The sequence below is a fragment of the Sander vitreus genome, chromosome 18, assembly GCF_031162955.1.
Source record: "Sander vitreus isolate 19-12246 chromosome 18, sanVit1, whole genome shotgun sequence".
NCBI classification, from domain to species: Eukaryota; Metazoa; Chordata; class Actinopteri; order Perciformes; family Percidae; genus Sander; species Sander vitreus.
This window is the reverse complement of record NC_135872.1, coordinates 23,878,699-23,891,374: the sequence shown is the minus strand read 5'-3', so window position 1 is coordinate 23,891,374 and position 12,676 is coordinate 23,878,699. Positions and strand designations below refer to the sequence as shown.

At 34.4% G+C, this 12,676-nt stretch overlaps 1 protein-coding gene across 1 annotated transcript in view; it reads left to right on the top strand.

Annotated features, from left to right (window-relative positions):
- Positions 1 to 12,676, top strand: part of LOC144533010 (uncharacterized) — a 53,394-nt gene that overhangs the window by 21,436 nt on the left and 19,282 nt on the right. Inside the window, exons 20-28 of the mRNA XM_078274024.1 lie at positions 1,374 to 1,427; positions 1,535 to 1,603; positions 7,135 to 7,188; positions 7,301 to 7,369; positions 8,209 to 8,271; positions 8,481 to 8,552; positions 8,648 to 8,716; positions 9,682 to 9,735; positions 12,301 to 12,369. Of these exons, the coding sequence (XP_078130150.1) occupies positions 1,374 to 1,427; positions 1,535 to 1,603; positions 7,135 to 7,188; positions 7,301 to 7,369; positions 8,209 to 8,271; positions 8,481 to 8,552; positions 8,648 to 8,716; positions 9,682 to 9,735; positions 12,301 to 12,369 (573 nt within the window). The remainder of the gene's footprint in view (positions 1 to 1,373; positions 1,428 to 1,534; positions 1,604 to 7,134; positions 7,189 to 7,300; positions 7,370 to 8,208; positions 8,272 to 8,480; positions 8,553 to 8,647; positions 8,717 to 9,681; positions 9,736 to 12,300; positions 12,370 to 12,676) is intronic.

Here is a 12,676-nt window from a genome sequence, read left to right as displayed (position 1 = left end):
TATCCTGTCCATAAATACTACAAACAGGATTGGTGACAAAGCGCAGCCCTGGCGGAGGCCAACTCTCACCTGAAACTAGTCCGACTTACTGCCGAGAACCCGGACACAGCTCTCGCTTTGGTCGTACAGAGATTGGATGGCCCTGAGAAGGGACCCCCTCACCCCGTACTCCCGCAGCACCTCCCACAGTATCTCCCGGGGCACCCGGTCATACGCCTTCTCCAGATCCACAAAACACATGTAGACTGGTTGGGCATACTCCCAGGCTCCCTCCAGGATCCTTGCGAGAGTAAAGATCTGGTCCGTTGTTCCACGACCAGGACGGAATCCGCATTGTTCCTCTTCAACCTGAGATTCGACTATCGACCGAACCCTCTTCATTGTTGTAACAGATGGAAACACTACAACAGCTGCAACACCAATAACAAGTACTACAAAAACACTAAGTATACCATGCAGAACACAGGAGTTGATGGTCTCCTGCTGTCTCTGTTAGTTTGTGTTATTGTGTGATAATGGGAAATCTGGACCCTTTAACCCTTTAACCCTTTAACCCTTTACGACGAAACACCAAAAGTTGATTTTGAAATTTTGGGTGTTCAGATTTGTTGTAAGCAAGTGTAACAATTGTTACACATAAAAGCCTAAAAAAATGATTAACAATATAAAAATCTAGCAAAAATTACCATCAAAGCTGCAAGTAATGGCTGATATCTGTTAGTTTAAATGATTTCCGTATTCACCTGTAGCGTCGCTTTAACATAGGCTGCAATCGGAAACTGCATTACTGATTTCAGTATTTTTCAATACTTTCCACCACTAGATTTCTTAGACTTTTATGTCATAGAGGAGAGCTTGTACAGATACATAGAAACAAGATTTTCTAAACATTATGGTGCTAACTTTCTTAGACCTTAATAAGAATCAGGTGAAAGTGTACTGAAATGTAACAATTTATGTAACTTAGTGTAGAATAGCAGGTGCAGAAAGACAACATGGTTTCATGGCACCATGTCAGCTGAATATACACCCGCTTCTGAAAGACCCCAACGCTCATTTCGTAATAGTTATGTGTAGGAAGTGTACTCATGTGCAGTCATTGAAACATAAGTTATCTGTTATATTCTTCACATGAAAATGAGCCAAGGCCACACTGAGTTTCAGCAAGTGAGTGCTTCATAGCATCATTTTCTACTTTAGCAAACATTGTGGGTCCCTTAGCCCCTAACACCAGGCAGCTAAAAGTCATACCATAAAAAATGTAGGACAACCTATTTATAGGGGGATTAAAAACGTCTAATAGTCGGTTCAATACAGAATTTCTAGAAGCTGTACTACAAAAACAAATTAAGTAAATGTTTTTATTGTTCTAGATTCAACACTTGACACTACTACACCTACAGCTATACCAACAACTGCAGTTACCAGTAAGTGATTTAGAAATTAGGCATGGGTAACACATTTAAAAAAAAGTTATACATTTTTAAATAATAAATACTATATTATAATTTTGTTATGTTTTTTTTTTTTTCAGATTCAACACAAACTGGTACAACAGATTTTAACACTACTACAGTTGAAACACCAACAACATTTGTAACAAGTAAGTACTAAAAAACAACTTTATTTTTGTCAATTTTAAATTAGGTCAGTGGTTGGACTTTATTGAAATGTCAAAGAGTTTTATCTGAAAAATGTGAAGGTTAACAATACTTAATATATTTGGGTTTTTATTGTCAGCAATAACAGATGATCATATGATGTAAAATGATAAAATTGAGACTTTGCAGACTCAACACAATTTGCTTACAACTAATCTGAACACTACAACACCCACAATTTCTAAATCAACTTTCGTCATGAGGACATTTTCTAATTTAACTAACACAATTGCAACCATTTCTCTTCATATTTTACACCTGTTGTAACAGATGGAAACACTACAACAGCTGCAACACCAATAACAAGTACTACAAAAACACTAATTATACCATGCAGAACATAGGAGTTGATGGTCTCCTGCTGTCTCTGTTAGTTAGTTTGTGTTATTGTGTGATAATGGGAAATCTGGACCCTTTAACCCTTTACGACGAAACGCCAAAAGTTGATTTTGAAATTGTGGGTGTTCAGATTTGTTGTAAGCAAGTGTAACAATTGTTACACATAAAAGCCTAAAAAAATGATTGTCACAATATAAAAATCTAGCAAAAATTACCATCAACTGGGTAAGTTTAATGGCGATATCTGTTAGTTTAAATATCTTCCCTATTAACCTGTAGTGTCTCTTTAACATAGGCTGCAATCGGAAACTAGCATTACTGATTTCAGTAGTTTTTCAATACTTTCCACCATTTGGATTTCTTAGGACTTTTTATGTTATAGAGGAGACTTTTATGAGACTAGTTCAGTTGAAAGAGTTTCTGTTGCACTCATGTGGGGGTCATGTTGCATAATGCCGGTACTAAGAGACGGAGAGTCGGAGGAGGGAGGCAGGGAGAAAAAATAAATGAAATGGACATTTTGAAATAAAAGTCCGCTCAAACATCATCAGAGTAGAGTTCCAAAGCATAGACTGTTAATATTATATACCAAGTCATCTTTACAGACAACTATTGCTGCAACCCCCTCCTTTTTTTTCAAGACTCATCTTTTGGGAAAAAAGAAGGTCTTATTGGGCTCTCCATCTTCATACATTACATTCTGTGACAACATGTTGTTGCTGCTGGCAGTTGATTTTGATTGACTCTGCCGCGTTTATCACCGCTCATCTTAAAGTGGGTTTAACGAAAAAGTAAAATCAATAAATAGAACAATAAGACAGAAATCTTAATAAATAGGAACAATAAAAACAGACTAAAAACAGAGAAAAAACAAAAACCACTTCAACAGGCAAACAAAGTGAAAAGTGCAAAAACAGTGACAGCCACAGGCTGGCATAAACACTAACACCATGATAATATTATTGTGCACACATACGGCCTCAAGAAGTGTTGACAGTAGTTTTGATTGTACTGCCCAGACATTGAGGTCATTGCTGCTGCGCCACCTGTAGCTCTGATGTGTATTGGTGCTTAACCCTGTGCGCGGGTTTATATTTTTGTTACACAGCCAATGTTCCCGGTCTGGTGGACCCACCACACTAATGAGGCTTTACGTCAATACAGCCATCACTCTCAGTTGTTAAAAAATACTTAATAGATGTCTACTTTAGCTTCAATGACCAATGATATATACACATCATTTTATGGTTCATATTTGCCATTTACTCTCAGAGATCACATTTATCGATCATGACTATTTTCCTTTTTGAGAAAGCATCATGAAAGCTAATTATCAAAAAGGTAAAAAATAAAGTAATAGAAACAAGATTTTTAAACATTATTGGTGCTTATTTCTTAGACCTTAGTAAGAACAGGTGTGCTCGAATTTAACAATTTATCTTTGTAACTTTGTGGGAATAGCGAGGTGCAGAAAGACAACCTGGTTTTCATGGCACCTACATTTAAATACACAGTCCTGGAGGGCCTGATGAGCACCTCATTATGTGGTTATGTGTGCAGGAAGGGGGTGTACCGTGTGCAGTCGTGAAAATAAAGTTATTTTTATGTTCTTCGTATAAAAGGCTGAGCCGAGGCCAATGAGTTTGAGTTGAAGAAATATCAAATAGCATCATTTTTCTTTAGCAACATTGAAAATGTAATCCCACAGACCGAACACCAATAATAAGGGTTAAAAGTCACACCAAAAAAATATAGACAATCCCAGTATTTATAGGGGATTAAAACGCCTTATAGTCGGTTCGATGCAGAAATTTTCTAGAAGCTGTACCACAAAACAAATTAAGTAAATGTTTTTACTGTTCTAGAGATTCAACACTGACACTACTACACCTACAGCTATGTTTCAATCAACTGCAGCTACCAGTAAGTGATTTAGAAATTAGGCATGTGGGTAACACATTAAAAAACAAAAAAATGATACATTTTTAAATAATAAATACTATATTATAATCTTTGTTATGTCAGATTCAACACAAACTGGTACAACAGATTTTAACACTACTACAGCTGAAACACCAACAAATATTTGTAACAAGTAAGTGCTCAACAACTTTATTTTTGTCAATTTTTAAATTAGGTCAGTGGTTGGACTTTATTGAAATGTCAAAGAGTTTTATCTGAAAATGTGAAAGGTTAACAATGCTTAATATATATATGTGTGTCAGCACAACAGATGATTCAGAGATGTCAATAATGATAAAATTGGGACTTTGCAGACTCAACACCATTTGCTTACAAAACGAATCTGACACTACAACACCCACAATTTCTAAATCAAACTTTCAGTTGTCATGAGTGACAGTTTCTAATTTGAATCTAAATCACAATTGCAAAGTCCATTTCTTCTTCATATTTTACACCTCAACAAGTAAACAAAGTGAAAAGTGCAAAAGCAGTGACACGCCACAGGCTACATAAACACAGAGACCATGATAATATTATTATTGCACAGCATACGGCCTCAAGAAGTGTTGTTGTGAGTTTTGATTGACGGCTCCAGACATTGAGGTCATTGCTCAATACAGCCATAACAATATGTGTAAGTGCTTAACAGAGAGGTTTACTTTAACTCAGTGACCAGTGATATATACATCATTTATGGTTCATATTTGCCATTTACCCCTATTGAGATCCACATTTTATGATCATGTGATCACAATAAGAACAGGTGAAAGTGCTTGAAATGTAACAATCTTTTGTAACTTTGTGTGGGAATAGCAGGTGCAGAAAGACAGCTTATAGTTTCATGGCACCTACATTTATATGCTCGGGTCCCGGAGACCCAAACACCTCATATGTAATAGTTATGTGTAGGAAGGGGGTGTACCATGTGCAGTCATTGATAATAAGTTATTTTTTATGTTCTTCACAGAAAATGAGCCAAGGCCAATGAGTTTTGAGTTGGAAGAAATAATAAATAGCATCATTTTTCTTTTAGCAAACATTGAAAATGGGTCCCACAGACCCGAACACCACACTAAGGGTTAAAAGTCAAGACCAAAAAAATATAGGACAGCCTATTTATAGGGATTAAAACGTCTTATAGTCGGTTCAATACCAGAATTTCTAGAAGCTGTACCACAAAACAAATTAAGTAAATGTTTTTATTGTTCTAGATTCAACACTTGACACTACTACACCTACAGATGGAAACACTACAACAGCTGCAACACCAATAACAAGTACTACAAAAACACTAAGTATACCATGCAGAACACAGGAGTTGATGGTCTCCTGCTGTCTCTGTTAGTTTGTGTTATTGTGTGATAATGGGAAATCTGGACCCTTTAACCCTTTAACCCTTTACGACGAAACGCCAAAAGTTGATTTTGAAATTGTGGGTGTTCAGATTTGTTGTAAGCAAGTGTAACAATTGTTACACATAAAAGCCTAAAAAAATGATTGTCACAATATAAAAATCTAGCAAAAATTACCATCAACTGGGTAAGTTTAATGGCGATATCTGTTAGTTTAAATATTTTCCCTATTCACCTGTAGTGTCTCTTTAACATAGGCTGCAATCGGAAACTGGCATTACTGATTTCAGTATTTTTCAATACTTTCCACCACTTGGATTTCTTAGGACTTTTTATGTTATAGAGGAGACTTTTATGAGACTAGTTCAGTTGAAAGAGTTTCTGTTGCAATTTGTGTGGGGTCATGTTGCATAATGCCGGTACTAAGAGACGGCGAGTCGGAGGAGGGAGGCAGGGAGAGGAAAATAAATAAATGTGACATTTTGAAATAAAAGTCCGCTCAAACATCATCAGAGTAGAGTTCCAAAGCATAGACTGTTAATATTATATACCAAGTCATCTTTACAGACAACTATTGCTGCAACCCCCCCCTCCTTTTTTTCAAGACTCATCTTTTGGAAAAAGAAGGTCTTATTGGGCTCTCCATCTTCATACATTACATTCTGTGACAACATATTTATTTGCTGCTTGGCAGTTGATTGATGACTCTGCTGCGTTTATCACCGTCATCTTAAAGTGGGTTAACGAAAAAAGTAAAATCAATAAATAGAACAATAAGACAGAAATTTAATAAATAGGAACAATAAAAACAGACTAAAAAAATAGAGAAAAAACAAAAACCATCAACAAGTAAACAAAGTGAAAAGTGCAAAACAATGACAGCCACAGGCTACATAAACACAACACCATGATAATATTATTATTGCACAACCCATACGGCCTCAAGAAGTGTTGTTGTGAGTTTTGATTGACGGCTCCAGACATTGAGGTCATTGCTATTTGGCGCCACCTGTTGCTCTGGATGTGTATTGGTGTTTAACCCTTGTGTGGGTTTATATTTTTTGTTACACAGCCAATGTTCCCGGGTCTGGTGGACCCACCACATTATTAGGCTTTTAAATCAATACAGCCATAACAATTTATTTAAAAATACTTAATAGATGTTTACTTTAGCTCAATGACCAATGATATATACATCATTTATGGTTCATATTTGCCATTTACCCCTGTGAGATCACATTTATGATCATGTGATCATTTTCCTTTTTTTTGAGAAAATAAGGAAATTCAAATATAAAAAAGGTAAAAAAAAATAGAAACAAGATTTTTAAACATTATTGGTGCTTATTTCTTAGACCTTAATAAGAACAGGTGCAGTGCTTGAAATTTAACAATTTTGTAACTTTGTGTGGGAATAGCAGGTGCAGAAAGACAACATAGTTTCATGGCACCTACATTTAAATACACTCGGGTCCCGGAGACCCAAACACCTCATATGTAATAGTTATGTGTAGGAAGGGGGGGTGTACCATGTGCAGTCATTGATAATAAGTTATTTTTTATGTTCTTCACAGAAAATGAGCCAAGGCCAATGAGTTTGAGTTGGAAGAAATAATAAATAGCATCATTTTTCTTTTAGCAAACATTGAAAATGGGTCCCACAGACCCGAACACCACACAAGGGTTAAAAGTCAAGACCAAAAAAATATAGGACAACCTATTTATAGGGGGATTAAAACGTCTTATAGTCGGTTCAATACAGAATTTCTAGAAGCTGTACCACAAAACAAATTAAGTAAATGTTTTTATTGTTCTAGATTCAACACTTGACACTACTACACCTACAGCTATACCAACAACTGCAGTTACCAGTAAGTGATTTAGAAATTAGGCATGGGTAACACATTTAAAAAAAAAAAAAGTTATACATTTTTAAATAATAAATACTATATTATAATTTTGTTATGTTTTTTTTTTTTTCAGATTCAACACAAACTGGTACAACAGATTTTAACACTACTACAGTTGAAACACCAACAACATTTGTAACAAGTAAGTACTAAAAAACAACTTTATTTTTGTCAATTTTAAATTAGGTCAGTGGTTGGACTTTATTGAAATGTCAAAGAGTTTTATCTGAAAAATGTGAAGGTTAACAATACTTAATATATTTGGGTTTTTATTGTCAGCAATAACAGATGATCATATGATGTCAAATAATGATAAAATTGAGACTTTGCAGACTCAACACCATTTGCTTACAACAATTCTGAACATTAACACCCACAATTTCTAAATAAACTTTCGTTACGAGGACAGTTTCTAATTTAACTAACTAAATTGCAACCATTTCTCTTCATATTTTACACCTGTTGTAACAGATGGAAACACTACAACAGCTGCAACACCAATAACAAGTACTACAAAAACACTAATTATACCATGCAGAACACAGGAGTTGATGGTCTCCTGCTGTCTCTGTTATTTAGTTTGTGTTATAGTGTGGTATAGGTAAATCGCCAAAATGCCAAAAATTGATTTTGAATTGTGGGTGTTCAGATGGTGCTGTTACATTGGAAATGACAACATCCAGTCTCTGAATATGAAAAACAGTCCTTTTTTCGTTTCTATTTTTTAGTGATTTTATTTTTTGTTATATTTTTCTATTTTTTTGTTATATATGACCATGACAAAGAAAAATGCCTCGTATTTCAATTTCAAATTTTGTATTTTAAAACAAAAATCAAATAACCAATCGTTTTTTGTTTTTTAACACCTGTTTATGATACACTGACCGCTTCCTATAACAAGGCAGCTATTGTCTTAACTGACTTGTCAGGTCTACCTTCAGCTTAACATACGTAATTATGACAGTGAACTTATCTTTTCAGACTCAACAACAGTTGCTACAACAGGTGTGACAACAGTTACCACAACACCAACAACTGTAACAAGTAAGAGCTTAGAAATAATTATGTGACATAGTTGTCCAGAAAATATGTATTAAAACTTTATAGAAAGTAATTTGGGCTAGAATAGATTTGGTTTGTATTGCAAGCAATAACATATGGTAACAAAATGGCCGTTACATTTGGATGTGACCATGCCTTTCATATTGTTATACTTGATGACCGTTTTGTTCATTATAAAACATTCTTTTCAGATTCAACACCTATTGCTACAACACATCCAAACACCACAACACCCACATCATCACCAACATCTGCCGTTACCAGTACGTTTTTCATAGATGGCGTAGCATTCTTTAATTAGTTGTTGTTGTTTATCAAATTTTACCTCTCTGTTTAACACACATCATTTTTTTTCCAGACTCAACAACAGTTGCTACAACAGGTGTGAACACAACAACAGTTACTACAGCACCAACAACTGTAATAAGTAAGTGCTTAGAAATAATTGTTATAGTATAAAGTACAGTACTTGATCTGAGCTCCAATTTACTTGAGGTCAGGGGAATTATTCATGACACAGTTATAAAAGCATTTACTAGTGAAATCAAACTTTATGACATCTTTATGACAAGTCCAAATTGTTTCTCTTGACTTTAGGTTAAGGAAAATATTCATGATAATTGAAATGGTCTCATGACAGCCAATGTAAAAAAAACAACCAATTATGACAGTTTATTGTAATTTTAACACATACAATTAAATAGTTTCTTTAAGTTTGATCATTAGGCCTGCTATGACATGTTTATGACAAGTTATGTTGCCCAGGTTAATGTGAAAATGTATAACACAAACATCTGAAACAATGCTAACTTTGGATTAAAAATGTCACAATTTTTCGAATCACACCTAATGTAACATTAAGTATTTTTAGCATATAACAAGTAATAACACGTCATCTTTACAGACACCTATTGCTGCAACACCCCCCCCCCCCCCTTATTTCTTAGACCTTAATAAGAACAGGTGAAAGTGCTTGAAATGTAACAATTTTGTAACTTTGTGTGGGAATAGCAGGTGCAGAAAGACAACATAGTTTCATGGCACCTACATTTAAATACACCTCATATGTAATAGTTATGTGTAGGAAGGGGGGGGGGGGTGTACCATGTGCAGTCATTGATAATAAGTTATTTTTTATGTTCTTCACAGAAAATGAGCCAAGGCCAATGAGTTTGAGTTGGAAGAAATAATAAATAGCATAATTTTTCTTTTAGCAAACATTGAAAATGGGTCCCACAGACCCGAACACCACACAAGGGTTAAAAGTCAAGACCAAAAAAATATAGGACAACCTATTCATAGGGGGATTAAAACGTCTTATAGTCGGTTCAATACAGAATTTCTAGAAGCTGTACCACAAAACAAATTAAGTAAATGTTTTTATTGTTCTAGATTCAACACTTGACACTACTACACCTACAGCTATACCAACAACTGCAGTTACCAGTAAGTGATTTAGAAATTAGGCATGGGTAACACATTTAAAAAAAAAGTTATACATTTTTAAATAATAAATACAACACACACTGGTACAACAGATTTTAACACTACTACAGTTGAAACACCAACAACATTTGTTACAAGTAAGTACTAAAAAAACAACTTTATTTTTTGTCAATTTTAAATTAGGTCAGTGGTTGGACTTTATTGAAATGTCAAAGAGTTTTATCTGAAAAATGTGAAGGTTAACAATACTTAATATATATGGGTTTTTTATTGTCAGCAATAACAGATGATCATATGATGTCAAATAATGATAAAATTGAGACTTTGCAGACTCAACACCATTTGCTTACAACAATTCTGAACATTAACACCCACAATTTCTAAATACAACTTTCGTTACGAGGACAGTTTTCTAATTTAACTAACTACAATTGCAACCATTTCTCTTCATATTTTACACCTGTTGTAACAGATGGAAACACTACAACAGCTGCAACACCAATAACAAGTACTACAAAAACACTAAGTATACCATGCAGAACACAGGAGTTGATGGTCTCCTGCTGTCTCTGTTAGTTTGTGTTATTGTGTGATAATGGGAAATCTGGACCCTTTAACCCTTTAACCCTTTAACCCTTTACGACGAAACACCAAAAGTTGATTTTGAAATTTTGGGTGTTCAGATTTGTTGTAAGCAATTGTTACACATAAAAGCCTAAAAAAATGATTAACAATATAAAAATCTAGCAAAAATTACCATCAACTGGGTAAGTTTAATGGCGATATCTGTTAGTTTAAATATTTTCCCTATTCACCTGTAGTGTCTCTTTAACATAGGCTGCAATCGGAAACTGGCATTACTGATTTCAGTATTTTTCAATACTTTCCACCACTTGGATTTCTTAGGACTTTTTATGTTATAGAGGAGACTTTTATGAGACTAGTTCAGTTGAAAGAGTTTCTGTTGCAATTTGTGTGGGGTCATGTTGCATAATGCCGGTACTAAGAGACGGCGAGTCGGAGGAGGGAGGCAGGGAGAGGAAAATAAATAAATGTGACATTTTGAAATAAAAGTCCGCTCAAACATCATCAGAGTAGAGTTCCAAAGCATAGACTGTTAATATTATATACCAAGTCATCTTTACAGACAACTATTGCTGCAACCCCCCCGCTCCTTTTTTTTCAAGACTCATCTTTTGGAAAAAGAAGGTCTTATTGGGCTATCCATCTTCATACATTACATTCTGTGACAACATATTTATTTGCTGCTTGGCAGTTGATTGATGACTCTGCTGCGTTTATCACCGTCATCTTAAAGTGGGTTAACGAAAAAGTAAAATCAATAAATAGAACAATAAGACAGAAATTTAATAAATAGGAACAATAAAAACAGACTAAAAAAATAGAGAAAAAACAAAAACCATCAACAAGTAAACAAAGTGAAAAGTGCAAAACAATGACAGCCACAGGCTACATAAACACAACACCATGATAATATTATTATTGCACAACCCATACGGCCTCAAGAAGTGTTGTTGTGAGTTTTGATTGACGGCTCCAGACATTGAGGTCATTGCTATTTGGCGCCACCTGTTGCTCTGGATGTGTATTGGTGTTTAACCCTTGTGTGGGTTTATATTTTTTGTTACACAGCCAATGTTCCCGGGTCTGGTGGACCCACCACATTATTAGGCTTTTAAATCAATACAGCCATAACAATTTATTTAAAAATACTTAATAGATGTTTACTTTAGCTCAATGACCAATGATATATACATCATTTATGGTTCATATTTGCCATTTACCCCTGTGAGATCACATTTATGATCATGTGATCATTTTCCTTTTTTTTGAGAAAATAAGGAAATTCAATTATAAAAAAGGGTAAAAAAAAATAGAAACAAGATTTTTTAAACATTATTGGTGCTTATTTCTTAGACCTTAATAAGAACAGGTGCAGTGCTTGAAATTTAACAATTTTGTAACTTTGTGTGGGAATAGCAGGTGCAGAAAGACAACATAGTTTCATGGCACCTACATTTAAATATACTCGGGTCCTGGAGACCCGAACACCTCATTGTAATAGTTATGTGTAGGAAGGGGGGTGTACCATGTGCAGTCATTGATAATAAGTTATTTTTTATGTTCTTCACAGAAAAATGAGCCAAGGCCAATGAGTTTGAGTTGGAAGAAATAATAAATAGCATCATTTTTCTTTTAGCAAACATTGAAAATGGGTCCCACAGACCCGAACACCACACAAGGTTTAAAAGTCAAGACCAAAAAAATATAGGACAACCTATTTATAGGGGGATTAAAACGTCTTATAGTCGGTTCAATACAGAATTTCTAGAAGCTGTACCACAAAACAAATTAAGTAAATGTTTTTACTGTTCTAGATTCAACACTTGACACTACTACACCTACAGCTATACCAACAACTGCAGTTACCAGTAAGTGATTTAGAAATTAGGCATGGGTAACACATTTAAAAAAAAAAAAAGTTATACATTTTTAAATAATAAATACTATATTATAATTTTGTTATGTTTTTTTTTTTTTCAGATTCAACACAAACTGGTACAACAGATTTGAACACTACCACAGTTGAAACACCAACAACATTTGTAACAAGTAAGTACTAAAAAACAACTTTATTTTTGTCAATTTTAAATTAGGTCAGTGGTTGGACTTTATTGAAATGTCAAAGAGTTTTATCTGAAAAAATGTGAAGGTTAACAATACTTAATATATTTGGGTTTTTATTGTCAGCAATAACAGATGATCATATGATGTCAAATAATGATAAAATTGAGACTTTGCAGACTCAACACCATTTGCTTACAACAATTCTGAACAAAAAACACCCACAATTTCTAAATAAACTTTCGTTACGAGGACAGTTTCTAATTTAACTAACTAAATTGCAACCATTTCTCTT